Here is a 22,994-nt window from a genome sequence, read left to right as displayed (position 1 = left end):
TCCTCTTCTCCCCCCCAGGTCACGGCTCATGCGCTGATTTTTTTTAATTGGTAAAATCATCGGTCGATTTGCCCATCATTGCCGGGAAAAAATTAACCCACAAACAGTGCGAAAATCGGCCAATTTTTTTTTTTTCCGGCTGAAAAATCAGCTGATTTTCAACCTGTCTATGGCCGGCATAAATACTAAAATAAAGTATGGCATGAAAATGGAAGGGTTTTGTTTAAACATATTAGCATGTTGATGAGGAGGGGAGGGAGGAACCAGAGAAAACAAAATATATGCAGATTGAACTTCAGCTTTAAATGCTACAAAAAACAGATCATGTGTGGGTTGTGTCATAGGCCTGGGTCACACAGGTGATTTTGTCACTGATGACACTTTGCAGCAGTACCTCTGTTATTCCTGAGGGCCATGTCAGTCAGAGGAGGATTCCATCAATGGTGTTTTGGTTGTACTAAGAACTTCATCCCCTAAAGTTTCTCCGTTCCTAGACCAGAATACTACAGAATTTTGCTAGCAAGGATTGACATGCCACTGGTTTGCCTAATGAAAGAATGACTCCACAGGAAGAGGTTAGTGACCCTCTTCATACGCTGCGATTCATTAGTGCACCTACATTACCTTGCAGTACGGTGGCCCATTCATTTTGAATGGGATCGCAGTGCACCTTATCACAAATAAAAAAAACAGGCATGACCCTTTTTTTGTAACAACGCACAGCATGGGCATTGTGAGGCAGCAAAGTGCAGGTGCTAGTGCAATAGAGCATTGGGGTGTCATTCTAAATCAATGGCACCACACTGTAGTTTGTGCATTAGTGTGAAGGGGGTTCTTAGCGATTCTATCACTGGCGAGTTGTTCCACTCAGCTGGATTGCTCGTCTGATGCCAGCAAGGAAGCAGCAACAGTGCGAAATTGGGTTACGTGACAACCGAAGGCAATTGTTAAGCTGCTTTACTGTCTTTATAGGGGAAAAAGAACGAGTGAGTGCAGCCAAACTGCAGCATGCATCATTTTTTAAAAATAAAAAAACTGCACTGACTCTGTGTTACTCATCTCCACTGACTGATTTTTTTGCATTTTAGATCCACTTTGATTGGGCTCCCCAAAGTGAAGAGAGACAAATATTCTGTGTTCAATTTCCTGACAATTCCTGAACCACAGCCAACGACGACCCGTGCAATGATACCAGAGAGAGCCCCAGAGACATCAGACAACAGTAAGAGGGTCATAACACACCACTGTTTAAAAATCCATTTTGTTCCTAAAACCAGGCAGCTCTCTATCTGGTAGTTACCACAACAGTGGGTGGAGATGTTTAATTTAATGGTGATTTTCCTATACTTTGTTACCAGACATAGTAAAGCAAGTCATGGCAGCTTTAAGCATTAAGAGGGTCCACAACAAAGATTAGTGAATTAAAGCGGAGCTCCACCCAAAAGGGGAAGTTCCGCTTTAAGGACTGCTCCCCCACTCCCCTTTAAGGATTGGCACCTTTGGGGGGCAGGGGGGAAGCAGGTACCCGAATTTGACAGGTACCCGCTCCCACTTCTGGTCCGATCGGAAGGTGTCCTCCCTCCCTGTAGTTTTTTGGGACACGTGACAGGTCCCAGAAGACTACAGGACCATTCATGAAGCGCAGCGCTACTCGCGCTTGCGGGAGGAGGAGGATTTTATATGAAAAGTCTTACGGTTGCAACAATGTATCTATTTGCATCCAAAATGGATACATTGCTGCAACCACAATACTTTTTCATGTCAAATATAATAGAGGAGCTCTCTGCAAGGGACAGAAGTAATTAAATGACGGCCGTAGACGGGACGAAAATCGGCCGTTTTTTTTTTTTTTTTTTTTCTATTATTGGTGGTAACGTCGGATGATCAAACAGACGATTATAAAGATTATAAAAAAAAACCGGCCAGTTTTCGACCCGTCTGTGGCCTGCATAAGTATAAATGAACTGGCTACATGGTATAATTGAGCGAGCTGCACTCGGTGGTTTCATGGAGAGTGATGTGCCACAGTCCAGCTTTGTACGTTTCCACTATGGGCAATAAAGGTTGTTGGATATCAAGAAAAGAAAGCAGTATGCAGCCTGTTTATTTGTATCTAGATACTTAGGGGAGGAGTGGATCCCAATGGATGTGCAGCTGTGTCCAGTGGATGAACTGTAAGACTACCTGGATCAGTACTATCTTTTATGTATGTTTACTATGGGATATCCAAGCTTCCTGTTGAATTGACAGTTCAGGTTCTATTACTAGCAAGTCTCAATGTAGGCCGCCTGTACAGATTGGCTGATTCAGATGCCTTTTTGCCTTGCCTCTAGCTCATTGCGGATGTTTTGCATTTCTCATCCCAGTGACAATAGTCCACAGCCTCACACACTGAACATGTAACATATTACCTCTTGAATAGACGCGAGGTTGTGCAGCCCTCTGGTGGTCAATGATCAGTGTAAATCCACTGAAACTGAAATGTATTGAAGATTATTATACAGGATTTATGGCGCCAACAGTTTGCTCAGAACTTTACATTATAGCGGGAGACAATACAGCAACAATACAGTTTGATACAAGAGGGTTTTGAGGGCCCTGATCCTGGGAGCTTACAATCTAGGAGGGAGGGGTTAGTGGTACAAAAGGTAGTAACTGTGTGGGATGGAGTGGTTGGAAGAGTAGAGGATTCCAGTATTAGCTGAGGGCAGGATAGGCTTCCCTGATTATACAGCATGGCAGCAGAGTGGCCTAATATCTGATATCTTTTGTTTTTGTTTTTTTTTTTCATAGTCACCTTATGATTCAAAGTGTCATTAGACGAATAAATTGCTGTTTTCATCATCATCGTCCTTCCTTGTTCTTTACAGTGGTTGTAAAGGCCAAAGGTCATTTCCCTGCATGTATTCTTTATAGATGACATTCACTCACTATTTCCTCTTCCTTCCATCTTGTTCCCTCCTTTTAGCAACTTGCCCTTTTTTGTGATTGGTGGGTGGGAGAGAGAAATATCAATTTTGAGCCCTTTCGCATTTCTTATCTAGGCAAGAATGACCTACATCAACCCCCCTCCCCCCCCCAACACCAGAAGCATCCTGGAATAGTCACGTTGTGCATCCCTTTAGCGATATGGGCAGCACAGTGCAGGGCAGCTAAATGGTTAGCACTTCCACCTCGCAGGTCGTTGATTCGTATCCCAACCATGGCACCACCTGCCTGGAGTTTGCATGTTCTCCCTGTGCCTGTGTGGGTTTCCTCCGGGTACTCCGGTTTCCTTCCACACTCCAAATACATGCTGGTAGGTCAATTGGCTCCTGTCTAAATTGGTCCTAGTATGTGTATGTATGAATGTGAGTTAGGGACCTTAGATTGTACGCCCCTTGAGGGTTAGGGACTGATGTGAATGTACAATATATATGTAAAGCGCTGCGTAAATTGACAGCGCTATATAAGTACCTGAAAAAATGTAGAACACATTGCACAGTGCAGTGTCATAAGGAGGCCGGCTACTAGGATCAGGAAGACAGCCAGGCTCCTGATGTCACTGACAAGATGGCGGCACGGGACTCTGTATGCGGCGGGGTACTGTTGGACAATACTGGAGTCCTAGGATGAGCAAATGTGAAATTATGGCTCAACCGAGCAGACAAGGTTTGAAAGGGTCATAATTAACCCCAGAGGGGTAGAGTTCCTCTTTAACCCCTTTACAAACACCCTACACATGTGGTGGCAAACGGTGGCTTTTAATCCGACATGCTGCACATATGCTTTCCTGGGTGGCCGTTGTCTTATGTGCTGAGCGTGTTCAATGTGCGGTTTGCTCCCAAAGACTAAGCTGTACCATACTGTCTGGGCTACAGTAGCCGACAGGACTGGCTTCCGATCATGTGACCACTGCGAGAGTGGTGGCATGATCGTTCCATCTCTCAAGTGTTCTCAAATTGTTTAAAGGGACTCCGAGGCGGACAAGAAGGGGTTAAACATAGTCTAGGTGGACACGTATGCACTGTATGAGAACGGCACAAAGGGATTATGTGACATGTAATCTCCACGCATGTATTCAGTTATTGACTGCCTGGTGTTCACCGTGTGCATTCTCCTACCAGAGGTTCAGGGAAGCAGCTTGGAGATGGATACCACAGTGGTCAATATGTAAATATATTCAGTCTATGGAAGGATACAAATATGACAGTTCAGGTAATGGAGTAAATCTACACAGAAACATTATGGAAAACCTGAGGGGTTAATACGACTATAACATATTTCAGGGCAGAAGAAGTCCTCCAGGTGGGATGTGTCCTCAGCAGTGGAGAAGAAGGACCCTCTGAGCACGTTCCTCAGCCAGGCACGCAGCGAGGTGAAGGAGGAAAAGGAAGAAGGGAAGGAGAAGAGAGCGCCTTCTCCTGTCTCGGCAACTACCTCCAGCCAGGTTTGGATCTTGATAATGTCTTGTTATTTTAATTTAAAAAATCATTTGATCAGAATTTTATTTATTTATGGGATAATCTGTTTAATTTTTTTTTATAAGATACAAATACAGACAGTAGGAGGTTTTAAAGGATATGTCTACTTAGAACTGATATTTCAGAATTGGTTAATGGTTGGGAGTTAAAGTGTTACTAAACCCACAGCAGTACAATCAGTCTGTATATGCAGGAAAGCATGCTTGTTATACTCACTGTGGGACCTAAGGGGTTAATCCTCTGCATTATGTAAAAAGGCTGTTTGATCCTAACTTCTCTGATCCTCCCCTTCTTCCAGTGTCCCCCTCTTATCTCCTGATAAAACATATGTGTGGAGTCACTCTGCACATGTTCAGTTTGGTGTGCATTGCTAGAGATGTTTTTTTTTTGTCTTGGGAGAGTGCATGTGATCAGCACAGGGCCAATCAGCAGTGGTCAGGGGTCCTGCATCCTCCTACAGGAGAATGAAAACTCCTCCTACAAGCTTTAACATATGCTCTGCTGGACACTAATAAAAGTCACATGACTGTTATACCTGCTGATGAGAAAAGGTATTTAGCAGTTTATATTTACTAAAATAATTGCATTCCATGTGCTGTGTACTGTGGGAGGTCAAATATAGTGAATGCAGGGTCCGGGGAGACCAGATATAGTGAATGCAGGGTCCAGGGAGACCAGATATAGTGAATGCAGGTTCCGGGGGAGAGCAGATACAGTGAATGCAGGGTCCGGGGAGACCGAATACAGTGAATGCAGGGTCCGGGGAGACCGAATACAGTGAATGCAGGGTCCGGGGAGACCGAATACAGTGAATGCGGGGTCCGGGTAGACCGGATACAGTGAATGCGGGGTCCGGGGAGAGCGGATATAGTGAATGCGTGGTCCGGGGAGACCGGATATAGTGAATGCGTGGTCCGGGGAGACCGGATATAGTGAATGCGGGGTCCGGGGAGACCGGATATAGTGAATGCGGGGTCCGGGGAGACCGGATATAGTGAATGCGGGGTCCGGGGAGACCGGATATAGTGAATGCGGGGTCCGGGGAGACCGGATATAGTGAATGCGGGGTCCGGGGAGACCGGATATAGTGAATGCGGGGTCCGGGGAGACCGGATACAGTGAATGCGGGGTCCTGGGAGAGCGGATACAGTGAATGCGGGGTCCGGGGAGACCGGATATAGTGAATGCGGGGTCCGGGGAGACCGGATACAGTGAATGCGGGGTCCGGGGAGACCGGATATAGTGAATGCGGGGTCCGGGGAGACCGGATATAGTGAATGCGGGGTCCGGGGAGACCGGATATAGTGAATGCGGGGTCCGGGGAGACCGGATATAGTGAATGCGGGGTCCGGGGAGACCGGATATAGTGAATGCGGGGTCCGGGGAGACCGGATATAGTGAATGCGGGGTCCGGGGAGAGCGGATATAGTGAATGCGGGGTCCGGGGAGAGCGGATTTAGTGAATGCGGGGTCCGGGGAGAGCGGATTTAGTGAATGCGGGGTCCGGGGAGAGCGGATCTAGTGAATGCGGGGTCCGGGGAGAGCGGATCTAGTGAATGCGGGGTCCGGGGAGAGCGGATATAGTGAATGCGGGGTCCGGGGAGAGCGGATATAGTGAATGCGGGGTCCGGGGAGAGCGGATATAGTGAATGCGGGGTCCGGGGAGAACGGATATAGTGAATGCGGGGTCCGGGGAGAGCGGATATAGTGAATGCGGGGTCCTAGGTTTAGTAACACTTTAAAGCTGAACTTCCAGCCTTCTGTTCAGTCTTACACAGTTGTACCGGCTCTTCTCCTTCTGTACTGAAATGGTTTACTCTCATTTCATTGAGCAATGTGTGTCTCACTCACAATGTGCACTATAAATTGCAGCAAGTCAGATATCCTCCAGCCAGGAAATGAGGTGGGTTCTATCTAGCCCTTTCCTTTCCAGCCTTACTCTCCCTGGCCTGCCCCTATCTTTCATTGGATTTCAGTTCTCTCTGTCATGGAGGCTCAGCATCATGTGTGGGTGAACTACTCCTAGGAGTCAGCCCACTGCTTGCATCATGGCTGAGGATAGGGTGCTGTGATCTTTTCAGGAGGCTGTGTAGAGCACCCTCCCGCCCCTCTCACCAGCTATGACCTGCCTGCATTGCCATTACATAGACAGCACAGTGACCCAGTGATGTCCAAACTCGAGCTACAAAAAGTTATCAAAACTCAAAAAAAAAAATAGTAAAGGTTTTTATTTATTTTAAAAATGTTGATGAGGATGAAAAAAAGAAACCATGAGAGGCGAAATATTAGAAATTTATACTTCAGTTCACGCACAGCACAGGCATACTTGCAAATACACCCCAAAACACATTTTGTTACTCCTTCTGAGTATGGTGATACCACATGTGAGACTTTTCCACACCTTGGCCACACAGAGAGGCCCAACATACAAGGAGCACCATCAGGTGTTCTAGGGACATAAATTACGTATCTAATATCTTGACTACCTATTACACTTTTGAAGGCCCTGCAAGCACCAGGACTATGGGATTGCCCACAAAATGAGCTCATTTTGAGAAGCAAACAACCCACCGTATATTCTTTGAGGCATATTGAGTCTTTTGATTATTTGATTTATTTCCAAACATTTTCGGAATATGTGGGAAAAAAATTAAAAATGTATTTATAAGATATTTCTAACACATAACATGTAAATACGAAAAAAAAACCACCCCAAAATACATTCTGCTACTCCTCCTGAGTATGGTGATATCACATGTGTGAGACTTTTCTACAGCCTGGCCACATAGAGAGGCCCATTACGCAAGGAGCACCATCAGGTGTTCTAGGGACATCCATTACATGGATTTGCAGTAGATCACATATGTATTATAAATGGCCAAATTGAAAAAAATAAATGGAGACTTTTTTGTACCAATGGTGGGTTCTTCTTACAGCAAGGTAGTGCTGGATCATCTGATCATTAAAGTCGACTCTCCCCATGAACAACTTATAATCGTCGACACATTCTGGTTTTTGGATTGTGCCATTTTCTTCTGGTGCTTTGCTTGTGGGTGTCATTGTGCATTGAAGAGAGCATGTAGATGTCTTGAGAAGCTGAATCACGGGCGAACGTTTTATGACCCCCTCCCAGAGCTGGCCGGTCGCAGTGTAGCTGTCATACGGCAAGTGGTTAAACTACCCCTTGACCCTCATAGCCGCAATCCAGGAATGTAAACAGTTACAGAGTTAGTCTGGCTGAAAAAAGACCAAAGTCCATCCAGTTCAACCATAGAAAAAAAAAAAAGTTATAATCCTACACCCACAGTTGATCCAGAGGAAGGCAAAAAACCCAGCAAAGCACGATCCAATTTGCTCCTGCTGGGAAAAAAAATTCCTTCCTGATCCCTCGAGAGGCAATCGGATATTCCCTGGATCAACTTTACCTATAAATGTTATATCCAGTTATATTCTGTGTATCCGAGAAAGAATCCAGGCCTTTTTTGAAGCAATCCACTGAGCTGGCCAGAACCAACTCCAACCAACCATTTACTACAATTCCCATCTACCTCTGCGGACGAGGGACTATGCACAGTGTTGGGGATTCCTCCTCCCTCTCCCTCCTCTTCCCCCAGGCGCAATGCACTGGCTCTTACAAAGTCTTGTGCCTCTGTACACTTCACTGGAAAAAAAAAATGGTAAATGCCCAATAACCATGAGACCGATGTTGCCGCATTTTTTATTTTTTTTGCATAGGGTGGATTATCAGTTATATTATCCAGTTATAACTGGAATATCTCTTTGGCTGATCTGTTACTGTAGAAATCATATGAGAAATAATGGCTAGATTTAACATTGGTTCAGTTCTCGTACAGATTTTGTCACTCATTTATATTCTTTGGGTCCTCCAGAGCCAGGTGGAACAGGATGCAGAAGAAGAAGAGAGAAGACCTCCAATAGATTTATTTAAAGCCATATTTGCTGATTCCTCTGAGAAGTCTTCGTCTTCGGAAGAGGAGAGCGATGAGGATTCTCCGTCGCCCAGGGAAGAGGTTGAAGGCAGAAGGCCAGAGATAGCACCGCCTTCTATAGTACAAGGTCAGGCTCTCTTCTGTGTTTGTTCTCTGGTTGTCAGTCTCTGCTTCCGGAAATAATCAGGAAAAATTTGACTTTTTTAAAAAAAAAAAAAGAAAAATGCTTTTTACTGTGGAGATAGTAAATCCTATGGATTCAGGTTAAATACAAATTGCCTACTGTAAGTCTGAAGTAGCTTAAGGGCTCATTCACAATAGCTTTGCTGTCTGAGAAGCATTTGACGGTAGTTAAGCAGGCCTCCACAATGCCTAGTTTACCTCTTTTACGCCATGTGGTTATGGGGCAAGTGCAGAACTTCCCATTAACCTGAATAGGCCACGGGACATAATAGCTCGATTGTGTGGTTTTACTGCCCCCAAACTAGTGTGAATGAGCCCTAAAAGTGAATATTTAATCTTTGTCAAATTTTATTAGCAGTGGGGAAGCGTTCTCCAGACTAAAGTCTTTTTTTTGTTTTATTTTTCTCTTTGTTTTGGATGGGGTCATAGTTAGATTCTTTGTTACTTTTTTTTTTTTTTTTTATCATTGTTTGTGTCCACTTTAACCACTTGAGCTCCTGAGGATTTACCCCCCTTAATGACCAGGCCTCTTTTTGCTACTCGGCGCTGCACTAATTCAACTGATAATTGCGCGGTCATGCAATGCTGCACCCAAACAAAATTTACGTCCTTTTTTTCACATAAATAGAGATTTCTTTCGGTGGTATTTGATCATCTGTGCGCTTTTTATTTTTCACGCTATAAACATAAAAAGGCCAAAAATTTTGAAGAAAAACAATATTTTTACTTTCAGCTATAAAAAATATATAGTAAACTCAAAGTTGGTTATAAATTTAGGCCAAAATGTATTCTGCTCCATGTTTTTGGTAAAAAAAATCCCAATGAGTGTATATTGATTGCTTTCTGTGGAAGTTATAGCGTCTACAAACTATGGTATAAATACTGCAATTTACGCCATTTTTTTGCTATACAGCACTGCGCTAGTTTAACGACAATTGCGCGGTCATGCAATACGGTACATAAATGAAATTTACATCCTTTTTTTTCCCCACAAATTGAGCTTTATTTTGGTGGTATTTGATCGCCTGTGCGGTTTTTATTTTTTGCGCTATAAATAAAAAGGCTGACAATTTTGAGGAAAAAAAAAACAATATTTTGGACTTTTTGCTATGAAACATGTCCAGTAAAAAAAATGCAAAAATCAAATTTAGTCATAAATTTCTGCCAAAATGCATTCTGTGACATGTCTTTGCTAAAAAAAAAAAACCCAATACGTGTAAATTAATTGGTTTACGTGAAAGTTATAGCGTTTACAAATGGCGGGAAAGATAGTTTTTTTCTTTTATACTAATAATGGCAGCGATCAGCGAAATATGGCGGCGATCAGGGACTTATGGCGGGACTGCGGCGGACATTCGGACATTGGGGGGTACTGATTTGGGGTCACTGAAATCCCCAAAAACACTAACACAGTGATCAGTGCAAAAAAAAAAAAACTGACACTGTACTAATGGCAATGGGGAGGAAGGGGTTAACTTTATTTTGCAGGGAAGGGTTATAGGAGTGAGGGGAGTGTTTTACTAGGGGGCGGGGTGTGTACTGGGCGGGACAAAGCTGATCGAGAAAGAGAAACTGTTCTTTCTCGATCAGCTCATCCTCGAGCTGACAGGGAAGTGACAGACAGCACAGCTACTGCAGCTGTGCTGTCTGTCACTGTTTGCCGCCGATCGCCGGAACATAGCCGATAATGAGCGGCTGTGACCCGGCGACTGACATCTGTGGCGGTGATCCGCGGGACAAATAGGGCGGCGGCGCGCCTCGCGCGCGCCCTCTATTTGTTTACAAAACACACATCTTAAAACATGGTTTTGCCTGTGAGTACCGTCCTGCCGCTGTATATGTACAGTGGCTGGGCGGCATGTAGTTAAAAGGTCCCCATAACAGGAAATGAATGGAAATCTCCCTCATGAACACAGCATTAATAACAAGTTCTAATAAGCTGGAATGGTCCTTTATTGGATTGGGAAGTGTAGATCTGCCTCATTGGTTCTCCTGATTCTTCTGCATATTAATGTGTATTTTCTTTGCAGAGCCAAAGCTGGAGGTTCAACAGCCCATTCCTCCCACAGTGATGGACGGTCCGGTTGAGAGGAACTCTGAGGAAGAATTTGGTCCAAGGCTTCCTCCTGCACTTCCTTCTGGTGTGATTTCAGATTGATTCTGTTGGCCAGGGCCTCATTTACAGGGGTACAGTGATACAGGGGTACAGTGATTGAGGAAATAAAGTCTCAGCACCTAGGACGCCAGGCACTGGTGCCAAAAAGGCAGTATTTCCATGCCTGCGAATTGTGCATGTTTACATTCTAAACGGTTCTTTCTTCTTGAAGAAAGAATTAAAGAAAGAAAAACGGCACTATTCGAGAAAGAAAATTATATTCTTCTGATCATACTATCTGGAGACTCTGGTGACGTCACTGGCTCATCACTGCCTACTGGGAGGGGTGGAAGCCTCGGTGTCCGAGGTCCACTAGAATGCATCCCTACAATAGAACACTCTTGTAGGATGTTGTACACCAGGAAGTATGACTTGAGGGTTTTTTTTTTTTTTCTTTGGGCCAATGCTGCTCTTTTGGCTCAGTTTTTTTTTAAGGTGCTGTCATTAACAGCCTAACTTGTATTTTCATGCAGTAAGAACAGAGAGCACCAAATTCATAATGTTGATCAGTGTCCCAGTAGTCACATGCTTCTAATAGGAGCATTTAACACCTTGCTAGGGTGTCTTAGATAGTCTGTTGGGTATTTTTAACGTGTAATAGTCCTCGGATGAGGTGCCACATAATTTAGGTTACTTTTTTTTGGCCTGTAATGCCTTTTCTGTGTCTGCCTTGGTCCTGGTCTTACTTTACCGAGTGCTCAATGTTCCTGATTTAATCTTCACCCCCTCAATATTGGCACTTGCCACCCATTTGACCAATAGAAACACCTTTTTTGGCTTCTAACCGTAGTGTAGGATGGCGAAGGTGGGTGAGCAGGCTTTGATCTAAAGCAGGGGTGCCAAACGCAATTTCGTGGCGGGCTGCATCACGAGGGTTGTTCATCATCATCATTATGGTTGCTCTCAAAGAGCAGGTTGTATCTGTTGGACTAGATGTCTAGAGCACCCCACCCTCACTTACATCTCCGTGCACCTCTCCCCCCTTACCTGCTACCGGGAAGAAGCTGGAGACAGAGTTGGGAAGCAGAAAGTGCAGGATTTGGAGGAGGACCAGAGGAGGGCTGGAGTCAGCCTCTGGAGTCTGCTTAATGTTGAAACCAGTGGAGGTGGAGGAGGGGGTGCTGCAGCTGTACAGAGAGGTGCAGGATCTGTAGGAGGAGATCTATCCTCCTCCGTGCTGCCAGTTGCTGAGACCAAGGGTGGGGAGGTTGAAGAGATGAGCCTCTCTACATAGAGAAGCGCAGGATCTGGCGGAAGAGTTCTGTTGTCCACTCTTCTGCCAACTGCTGAGTCAATATAAAGATGACGGGGTGCCACAGCTGCAGGAGAGGTCTGGGGGCCACATGATATGGCCTGGGCCCTCGGGCCTTTTGTTTTACGCCTGTGGTTTGAAGCATACCTTCCAGTTTTCTGGGATGTTAACGAGGGACATATTTTGCACAAAATATGTAGGAAAAGTCAACAGCCTTACTACACCCCTAATTACGTGGACCTTGAAGTAGTAATATGAAAAATAAATGACTAGACAGACTAGTACTTATTTCACTTTTATACCAGCTTTTCAAAACAGCAAATATATTATAGAATCATAGCTAAGCTCCTCCTACTGCTGTCCGCAAGGCCACTGAGGGTGTCCTTACTGGCCATAGTAGTGATGAGAAAACTGCTAGCAGGGCTTAGCCACGGCCTAGTGAAAAAAAAAAAATAATGTGAAACTAAATCATGGGTGAGGTCTGATGAAAATGAATTCTTTGTGCGAATCTCCTTATGTCTTTCCCTGCTGGTGAATGCTCACTGCTGGGTTACAGAGTCTAGTTTTGTTCAGCCACAGGGCACCATACATAAACCCGCTCACTGCTGGATTACTAATTCTGGCCCTGCTCAGCCACAGAGGGCCACACACAAACCCTCCGACTACTGGATTGCAGTCCTAGTCCTGCTCAGCCACAGTTTCGCCCTCAAACCTGCCCGTCACTACTTTGGCAGCATAGAGCATCAGTCAGGTGCCCAAGGAATGTGACGTTGGGCACTTTACAGATTCCTTTTTCCCTGCAACCAGAGATAGAGTGAAAGTTTGCAGAGGGATGGTAATATCATGGCAAGTAAAGGGACAGATTTCTTGGCTCTGTATTCACTTATTGAGGACATTTTGGGGTGTTTCTGCTGCAAATGTAGGAAGGGAGTTCATCCTGGAGTTCAGCTTTAAAGGTTCAATAAGGAGCAGACTTTTACTATATGTGACCTAAACGTTAACTCCAATTATAGACCAATTTCTTGTTTTTCTTTCACCATAGCAACTCCTCGGATTACCAGCGATACTCCCTCGCTCAGTCGGGATGATCCCTTAAAGAAGTCAAAGCAGAAGAGGCATAAAGAGAAACACAAACTGAAAAAGGAGCACAAACACAAGAAGGAAAAGGTGAGACCGGTCATGGGGAGCAAATACATCCATAGGCTTGATGTAGACCTTGTCATTGGTCGTCCTAATGAGCAACCTACTTTGAGAACCTGTCACAATAGAAGTACAGAATTCCATTCTATGTTAAAGTGCACCTCGCAGTAACCTTCTGATTTTGCATGAATACATTCCTAACACTGATCTATGAATAAACTTTTCTTGCATTCTGTGTCTAATACAGAAGAGGAAGCACAAGAAGCAAAAGCACAAAAGCAAACATAAAAGTAAAAAAGAAAACGACGACAGCACAGACTCTGAGGATAGCAGTGCAGATCTTAGTGACACAGAGGAAGCAGCCAAGATTACACCCAGGGAGCTTCTGAAAAGGTAGGTGGAAAGCCTAGGGGGAGATTACTAAAACTGGTGCAGTTGTGCAGAGTAACCAATCAGCTTTTAACTTAAGCTTGTTCAATGGAGCTTTGACAAAAAAAAAAACCCTAGAAGCTGATTGGTTACTATGCAGAGCTGCACCAGTTTTAGTAACTCTCCTCTTTAGAGGACATGTTCTTAAAGGAAAAGTACAGCCAAAGCTCGTTTGGCTGTATTTCTGTGGATCACAGGAGTGTAGTTCGTTCTGCACACTTGTGACCCCTCACTCAGCTTGTCCAGATTGGGGAAAGATCCTGACTTTCCGGGATAGACACTGACTTTTTCGGGAAAGATCCTGACCCAGATCCATGGACCGACACCTGGCTCTGCCTCTCAGCGATTTGCTCATGCCTGAGCCAGCTGCTCCTGCCCATTCCACAGCCCTGCGCCCCAGTGAGCAAGGGTGGGGAAAGGGGAGGAGGGCAGAGCAGAGAGCGGTGACTAACAGTCGCAAGCTCTCTGCTTGCGGAGAACTGAGTGATCAGCGGTCTTTGAACGCTCAGTTCTCAGTGTTAGTCAGTGGGGGACAGATGCAGCATCAGACCGATGCTGTGTCCACTTAGGTAAGTATAATTTCCAAAAAAACCCTCCAAACCTAAACTTCGCTTTTAAAAGCCTGAAATTGAGGTTACAAAGCCTAATGTTGGTGCCCTGCTCTTCAGGAGGATTTTTTTAATCTAGGTTAAACAGATGGAGCTGGAGAATACAGCCCTGAGATGATAACAGGCCTCGTGCACACAGGATGTTTTGAAAACACTTTTCCTTCCAGTAGCAGCATTTTGGCAGAAAAACTCCTGTCTCTTGTAAAAGTGTATAATGCTAGTGTTTAGGCGCATTTATGGGCATCAAGTACTTGGGCGTTTAATTTCACTGGCCAGAATAATAATTTATTCTGCCCATTGAAATGAATTAATGCTCAAAAGCTAAACACACCTAGCGTTAACATGAGTTTACATGTGTTTACAAGCTTCAAGCATTTTTCTTCTAAAACGCTGCTGCTCCTGGATGCACTGGCAGTGTTTTTTTTTTGTTGTTTTTTTTTCTATCCTGTGTTTAACCCGTGTGTCACCTTGTGTGTTTGTACCAAGACCAAACATTCCAGGGTATGTAAACTTTTGATCATGGCCATTTGGGTGATTTCTGTTGTCATTCTGATTTTAAAAAGGAGTCAAACATTTATGGGATAATAAATGGCTTCATATCATCACTATCCTAAATAAAATAAATGTTTGGCATGGTCAGCCATATTTTCGACATCAATGCCAAGATTTCTGCCCGGGTATGCAAAGGTTTGAGCACAACTGTATCATCATCCTGTATATCAATATAAACATAAAATACATAAACAATATGTTCATATGTCCATCTAATTGAGCAATCTTTTGCGTATTACAGCAGAAAAAAATAGTCCACACATTATCCCTCATGCTGGAAATAAACCCTTTGCCATCTGGGCCATTTTTTAAATTTCTCACATACGTGTTAAATTCAGTATTTATTTTTTTTCTTTGCTAGACAGTTACTTAAAACCCTCAATGATTATGTATTTTCTAAAACAGGGGCCCTGGAGAATAAAATGTTGGTTGTTGCAATTTTTTATGTCTCATGATGTTTGAGCAAATGCAGTTTTTCGGGAAAAAGTACACTTAAGTGAACTTTAGATCACATAAACACAGGGTTTTTTTTTTTTAAATTGTTTGTCTTTTTCATTTATAACGCAAAAAATAAAATAACTCACAGGTAACCAAATAACACCGAAAGAAAGCTCTATTTGTGGGGAAAAAAGGACATAAATTTTATTATTATTATTATACAGTATTTATAAAGCGCCAATGGTTCGCTCAGCGCTGTACATTACAAAGGGGGACAGAACATGTGACAGAACAATACCAATACAATGCAAAACATGACGGGATTGAGAGACTGCTCTTTGGAGCTTACAATCTAGGAGGGAGGGGATGGTGGTACAGGAGGAGATAGCTGTGGGGGATGGGGTGGTAGGAAGAGTGAAGGAGGTCGGCAAGTTAGCAGGGGGTGGGGTAGGCTTCCCTGAAGAGATGGGTTTTCAGGGTGCACCTAAAGGAGAGGAGAGTAGGTGGTAATCTGATGGGTTGGGGCAGGGAGTTCCAGAGGATGGGTGACACCCTGGAGAAGTCCTGGAGGCGGGCATGGGAGGAGGAGACCAGGGAACTAGAGAGAAGGAGGTCTTGTGAGGAGCGGAGTGTGCATGCTGGGTGGTACTTGGATATTAGGTCAGTGATGTAGTTCGGGGCAGTATGGTGGACGGCTTTGTACGTCAGTGTTAGGATTTTGAATTTCATCCGTTGCGCAATCGGAAGCCAGTGGAGGGATTGGCAGAGGGGGATGGCGGAGATGGAGCGGTTGGAAAGGTGAATGAGTCTGGCAGCCGTATTCAGGATCGACTGAATACAACGTTGCATGACCACGCAATTGTCAGTTAAAGTATTGTATTGAAAATAATGGCCTGGTCAGGAAGAGGGGTAAATCCTCTGGAGGGCAAGTGGGTTTAGTAAGTGTTTGTATTTCCACAGGTGGATGGGGACACTTTATTATTTTTATTTTTTTTATTTCGGTATATATTTTTTAATTTTTTTCTTTAATTTTTTGTTATTAAACTTTATTGCTATCACAAGGGATAAACAGCATCCCTTGTGATAACTTGGGCAGTGTCAGGTACTCTTTATTGAGAGATTTGGGGTCTATTAGACTCTCCAAGGCAGCGCATCAAACACAGGTTAGTTTAATCAACTGCCTCCCTCCAGGTAAACAAAGAACCACAACTGGATTTTAAATCCTCGTTGCTTCCAGCTTCATTTGTCACAGAGGAGGGAAAGGAATGGATGTTCCTCATTCTCCTCTTTGGGCAGTCGGCCCAACAATTTGTAGAGGTCCCTGGTGGAACAGGAGAGCCTGGGAATGGGGGCCCTTCCGAGCTCTGTTGAAGTGATCAGGCAGCTTTACAGCCACCCAGATCTTTTACTGGAAAGCCAAATGCCGACTGAAAAATTTGATACCAGAATAATGATATAACCGTTTGTTCTGATCTATTTATTTATATCCTAAGGATGGCAAGTTGCTGAAGAAAAATATTTAAAGTGGTAGTAAACCGTGAAAACAAAATTCTGAAAAATCTTCTCCCTGCAAGTTAAGAACATAATATGCTAGCATGCATCGCATACTACACATTATGAATGACTTACCTGAAAACAAAGCCCTCCAGTGGAGCGCTGTCACGGCTCCCCTATGCTTCCCTTCTGAGTTTGCAAGCTGTGGCCATCTGGCCGAGCTGCAATGTCGTTACTCCCACGCATGCGCTAAGGGAGTTTTGGCCGCAGCACAGCTCTCTTGATGGACGGCGTGCCTTCCATTGAGAGTGAAGTGCGCATGTGTCGGTGACATCACAGCGCTTAAGAGTAAATATTTCCTTTAGGAGATATTTACAGCACCTTATTAAAGTCTCACCTGTAGTTAAAAGATGCTAATAGGAGTTTACTTCCACTTTGAAAACACTTAAAAAACATGAATCACTCACTTTTTTGTGCACTAAATCCTTAGCGTATGTGAGTTAAATCGCTTTTGTTACACATAAAAAAACAGTCAGGTATTGTTAAAAACAGCCTCTATGGGTTTCTGCCGCTACCTGGCACAGCGTGATGACGTCACCCAGCTCCATCCAAAAGTTTGAAATGTCATGCACCCAACATGGGACTTGAACCCACAACCTTCTCATGGCCTACCGACAGCTAGTCGGGTAAGATTGCATGGGGCGGAGATGAGTGACATCATCATACTGTTTTGTTTTTTCCAATCAATATGGTTTATTTTACAGAAAGCACTAGGAGAGTTGATTATGATTCCTCTGGGTGATATAATCTGCAGGAGTGGAGGTGCAGAGGATAGAAGCGCTTTCTAAACCCCATTAGGGGAACGCTTGCTGTGTCCTTGTAAAATATATAGGTCATCAAAACCAGGTGAGAGCGCTATTTTGGCAGAGGCATTCACAAGGTGACAGTTGACATGCAAAGCGGTGGATTGCAATTGATGTCACAGAGAGACGTTTATTTTTCCAGCATGCGGGATAATATATGTGACATGAGCATGGAATTTTTTTTTCCTTTGGAATAAGCAGAAGATTCCTTAGTAAGATGGATATTTGAGCACATGGGTTATGTTATATTTGCATTGATTTTAGGGGTTATCCTTATGCAAGCTGCTTTTCTTACTATATTATTATTATTATACAGGATTTATATCGCGCCAACAGTTTGCGCAGCGCTTTACAATATAAGGGAGACCGTACAATTACAATACATTTCAGTACAGAAGGAATAGGAGGGCCCGGCTCGTGGAGCTTACAATCTAAAGGAAGGGGGAAGTGATACAGGTGATACCTGATACTTGAAGGTGATAGCTGTGGGGGATGATCTGGCGAAGGTGATTCAAGTACAGTTCTTAGGTGGAGGTGGGGTAGGCTTCCTTGAAGAAGTGAGTTTTCAAAGATCGCCTTAAGGCAGACAGGGTGTGGGCTGACCGAACATGCTGTGGTACGGAGTTCCAGAGGATGTGAGAGGCTCTGGAGAAGTCCTGAAGGCGAGCGTGGAAGGAGGTGATGAGGGAGCTAGAGAGGAGGATATCATGGGAGGAGCGGAGTGGGCGATTTGGGTGGTATCTGTGGATGAGGTTGGTGATGTAGCTAGGGGCAGTGTTGTGGATGGCTTTGTAAGCTGTGGTTAGTATTTTGAATTTTATATGTTGGGTTATTGGAAGCCAGTGAAGGGATTGGCAGAGAGGGGCAGCAGTCGCTGATCGGTTGGTAAGGTGGATGAGTCTAGCAGTAGCATTCATAATAGACTGAAGGGGGGATAACCTGTGTAACGGTAGACCAGTGAGGAGGGAGTTGCAGTAATCGAGGCGGGATATAACCAAGGCATGGATACGTTGTTTTGTGGTGTCATTGGTCAGGAAGGGGCGGATTTTGGAAATGTTCCAGAGGTTGAGGCGGCAGGATTTAGCCAGTGAGTGGATGTGGGGCCCAAAGGAGAGGTCAGAGTCTAGGATTACGCCTAGCTCCCTGGCATGAGGGGAAGGACCAATGGTTGTGCTGTTGATCTTAATAGTAAAGTCATGAGTTGGGGATCGGGGAGGAGGAAATATTACAAGCTCAGTTTTTGAAAGATTGAGTTTAAGGTAGTGATGTGACATCCATGCTGATATATCGCTTAGTAGATTTGTGATACGTGAGGAGATTGAGGGGGTGAGCTGGGGAGTGGAGAGATAGATCTGGGTGTCATCAGCATAGAGGTGCTATTGGATGCCTTGGGAGGTTATCAGTTGGCCCAGGGAGGAGGTATAGAGAGAGAAAAGGAGGGGCTCAAGAACAGAACCTTGGGGTACCACAACAGAAAGAGGAAGCGGAGCGGAGGAGGAGGAGTTGTATGTGACACTGAAAGTGCGCTGAGAAAGGTAAGTGGAGAACCAGGAGAGAGCAGAGTCACGGAGGCCGATGGAGTGGAGTTTACTGAGAAGGAGCGGGTGGTCGACTGTGTCAAAGGCAGCGGAAAGGTCAAGGAGTATGAGTATGGAGTAATGGCCGTTGGTTTTAGCAGTTAGTAGGTCATTGGTGAGTTTTAGTATGGCAGTTTCTGTGGAATGTTGTGGGCGGAAGCCAGACTGTCGGGGATCAAGAAGGTTGTTGTCGGTACTATATTTAAACGTATTTATTGTAATAAGACAATGTTATTCACTTTGCCTGTCATTGGTTATAATATTATGGCTGATCAGTGTATCTAAAATATTGTAAATCTACAAAACCCACCACACATTCCTTTTAATAGAAGGCTCATCCCTGACAGTTTTGCTGTCTGTGACTTGCAATAACAAATCGCAAAACTTACACACAATCTCATTTCTTTACAGGCTAAAAAATCTTCCGATCCCTCATTAGCGACGGCGGTGGATACTCAGCTGACGTCTGGTGTCAATGAATTTATAGCCAATAAACTTTACTGTATATATATTTATGCAGGCACCGATGAATGCCCTGTACAGGTGTATATTGTATGGAAATAAATAGTTTTTTTTTTTAAAAATTGAAGTCTTTTGTAAACCTCAGATCTGTCTGTAACATCATTTGATGAACAATATTTGTGTTTATATTGAAAGTCTGCATTTTGTTTTCTGAGCTGATGAACGTGACCAGGGCTGTAGTAAGGAGACCTGCTAAATGATGTCACTCTTTCCCCATTTCAGAATGCTATGAGGTGTTTGGAGTTAATTCAAGAGCTTGTGCAGGCATAAATGGACAGTGCAGGTAACAAATAGACTTCAATAATTAGAGCTAATAAGTGCCACTCTGTCTCCCATGTCTCTTAAATGCCTTTTAAACTCTTTCATGACCAGAGGTATTTGATGCCTGATTGTACAGGTAAAATTTTAGCAGCATCTGCTTGTTTGACAATAACTGTAGACCTAATTTGCATACCCAAGGCTTTTAATTGATACACTGGTTTAATAAAAACAATGCTCTGTTTTCATGATTTGCGCACAAATGCATTAGACGTAAAAATAAATCTACAAAGAAACATATAAATAAATAGCGTTGCAGATATCATGAAGGGGAAGTGTTTATATCTGCAAGTGTATTTTGTCAGTAAAGGCTTCCACACTGCAAGTGAACTCGGTGATATATATGTATATAGATAGATATCTAAGTTTTATATCATGGCACATCAATGCTCTAATCCAGGGGTCTCCAAACTTTCTAGATAAAGGGCCAGTTTACTGTCCTTCAGACTTTAGGAGGGCTGGACTGTGACCTTCTGAGAGTAGAAAAGGTCATGATGTCAGTGGAGCAAAACAATGCCCCATCATTGGTGTCAGTGGGAGGAATAGTGCCCCATCATTGGTGTCAGTGGGAGGAATAGTGCCCCATCATTGGTGTCAGTGGGAGGAATAGTGCCCCATCATTGGTATCAGTGGGAGGAATAGTGTCCCATCATTGGTGTCAGTGGGAGGAATAGTGCCCCATCATTGGTGTCAGTGGGAGGAATAGTGCCCCATCATTGGTGTCAGTGGGAGGAATAGTGCCCCATCGTTGGTGTCAGTGGGAGGAATAGTGCCCCATCGTTGGTGTCAGTGGGAGGAATAGTGCCCCATCGTTGGTATCAGTGGGAGGAATAGTGCCCCATCATTGGTGTCAGTGGGAGGAATAGTGCCCCATCATTGGTATCAGTGGGAGGAATAGTGCTCCATCATTGGTGTCAGTGGGAGGAATAGTGCCCCATCATTGGTGTCAGTGGGAGGAATAGTGCCCCATCATTGGTGTCAGTGGGAGGAATAGTGCCCCATCGTTGGTGTCAGTGGGAGGAATAGTGCCCCATCGTTGGTGTCAGTGGGAGGAATAGTGCCCCATCGTTGGTATCAGTGGGAGGAATAGTGCCCCATCATTGGTGTCAGTGGGAGGAATAGTGCCCCATCGTTGGTATCAGTGGGAGGAATAGCGCCCCATCATTGGTGTCAGTGGGAGGAATAGCGCCCCATCATTGGTGTCAGTGGGAGGAATAGCGCCCCATCATTGGTATCAGTGAGAGGAATAGTGCCCCATCATTGGTATCAGTGGGAGGAATAGTGCCTCATCATTGGTATCAGTGGGAGGAATTGTGCCCCATCAGCGCTGTCAGTGGGTCCCACTGGTGTCATTGCGAGAAATTGTGACCCATAGTTGGCGTCATTGGGAGGAATTGTGCCTCATAATTGGTGTCATATGGAGGAATGGCGTCCCATCATTTGTGTCAGTAGGAGGAATTGTGCCCCATTATTGGTATAAGTGGATGAAATAGTGCCCCAAGGGCCAGATAAAAGTAAGCAAGGGGCCACATCTGGCCCGCGGGAGACCCCTGCTCTAATCTGTAACATATATAGTAAACATTGACTTGGTTATAATAGGAGAGGTTGTAACTAAACAGAATTATCAACCAGGAATAAAAGCTTTAAACCCTTCCCATACTCCACCAACTCTACATCCTTTGCATGCTTATAGAGCTTCTACTGAGGTGCGTTCTATTGAGCAGTTTGGTCTCCTGGAGGACATATAGGAGTTGGTGGAAAGGATGTAGCATCCTCTCTGTTATATGGCATGCCTGCAAACCTTCCCTTGGCTCTATGGGGGTTTCTTCACATGCTTCATAATCATTCCCTTGGCCTTTTAACACCAACACATGCGATATATCTGTGGGGCATGGCAGCTTTTACACCGTTACTTTCTTACATTCCACAAATTTTTCTTCCGAAAATGACCCTTACTTTGGTTCAGAAATGCCCTCACCCACCTTGGGGATCTGCAACACGTATAATGTCATATATCATAGATGGGGATGTTGGATTTCAGTCTTCTATCCCTACGCTCCAGGGCCTCCCCACAGGCCTGCAAGGTCTAAATGACTCTGCCGGTCTTCCTCCACCTCAGGGGCAGCCGCAGTAACATCCTGACCCATCCCAGGAATCCACTACACTCATGGATGCCATATATAGGAGGCATGACCGATTTCATGGCCTAGGGTAGGTTACACACCATTTAAAGCAAGGGTCAGTGAACTATAACATGCTGATACATTGTGAAAATAGTATATATATGCTTTGTATTCAAATAATTATAGTCAAGCGTTATTTATAATGATTTTGCTCCAATCTTTGGGTCGGTGACTGACCTGATCAACGCAAGTCACTGTAAGGGCTTATAGAAAACAACTGTTTTCTATGCGCCCCAGTCACAACACAATGCTGGTATGAAGTTGAAAAATGCAGACATGACCACTTTTGCACTGTAAAGACTTGAGTGGTGCATTTAGTGTGCAGTTAAGGTGTGAGTGGACCCTTACTGATGTAAACGCACGGTCCTAGCGGAGTGAAATATTAGAAGTGATCACATTCCATTTGTTTTGCTGCTGCAGGGAGTGATGAAGAAGCACATTGGGGATGTTTATCAAACTGAAGACGCTCGTCTGTTTTCATGCATTATGTGAATGTTTGGGCCACAGAAGGGAAAATAAAGTATTGTTTTGCTAAGGGGTGGGGGCTTGAAGTCATACACCAAAATGCACGAAAATTCACGTTGCTTGTGTTTTTCTTGCACACCCATTGAAGTCTGTGGGGCAAACAATATACTATGGTGCAACAAGAGAAGCGCCTGTGCCTTTTTCCAAGTTGCACTAAACATAGGCATGAATGGGCACAATAGAGAAGAGAAAGATCCCTCTTGGCATGCATTGTTGCATGATGGCTGAAGTACTTCAACTTGCACATATGTGTTCCGGTTCTTAGCTCCGCCCCTTTGCTATCCTCTTGCTGACATCTGTCTGAGCTTCTGGGAGGGAACCTGCAGTTCTCCATGAAAATTC

The 22,994-nt window shown here is 44.4% G+C and overlaps 1 protein-coding gene across 1 annotated transcript in view; it reads left to right on the top strand.

Moving 5' to 3' along the window:
• GPATCH1 (G-patch domain containing 1) overlaps positions 1–19,693 on the top strand; it is a 53,853-nt gene extending 34,160 nt beyond the window's left edge. Inside the window, exons 14-20 of the mRNA XM_089667823.1 lie at positions 1,089–1,222; positions 4,269–4,429; positions 8,354–8,540; positions 10,627–10,737; positions 13,046–13,170; positions 13,391–13,536; positions 19,516–19,693. Coding sequence (XP_089523949.1) covers positions 1,089–1,222; positions 4,269–4,429; positions 8,354–8,540; positions 10,627–10,737; positions 13,046–13,170; positions 13,391–13,536; positions 19,516–19,543 — 892 coding nt within the window. The 3' untranslated portion in view covers positions 19,544–19,693. The remainder of the gene's footprint in view (positions 1–1,088; positions 1,223–4,268; positions 4,430–8,353; positions 8,541–10,626; positions 10,738–13,045; positions 13,171–13,390; positions 13,537–19,515) is intronic.
• The last annotated feature ends 3,301 nt before the right edge of the window (positions 19,694–22,994 follow it).

This window comes from Staurois parvus, unplaced genomic scaffold (assembly GCF_062004578.1).
Source record: "Staurois parvus isolate SC_StPar_1 unplaced genomic scaffold, SC_StPar_1.0 ptg003601l, whole genome shotgun sequence".
In the NCBI taxonomy this organism is placed as follows: Eukaryota; Metazoa; Chordata; class Amphibia; order Anura; family Ranidae; genus Staurois; species Staurois parvus.
The sequence above is the reverse complement of the archived record's forward strand: the minus strand, read 5'-3'. Positions and strand labels throughout refer to the sequence as shown.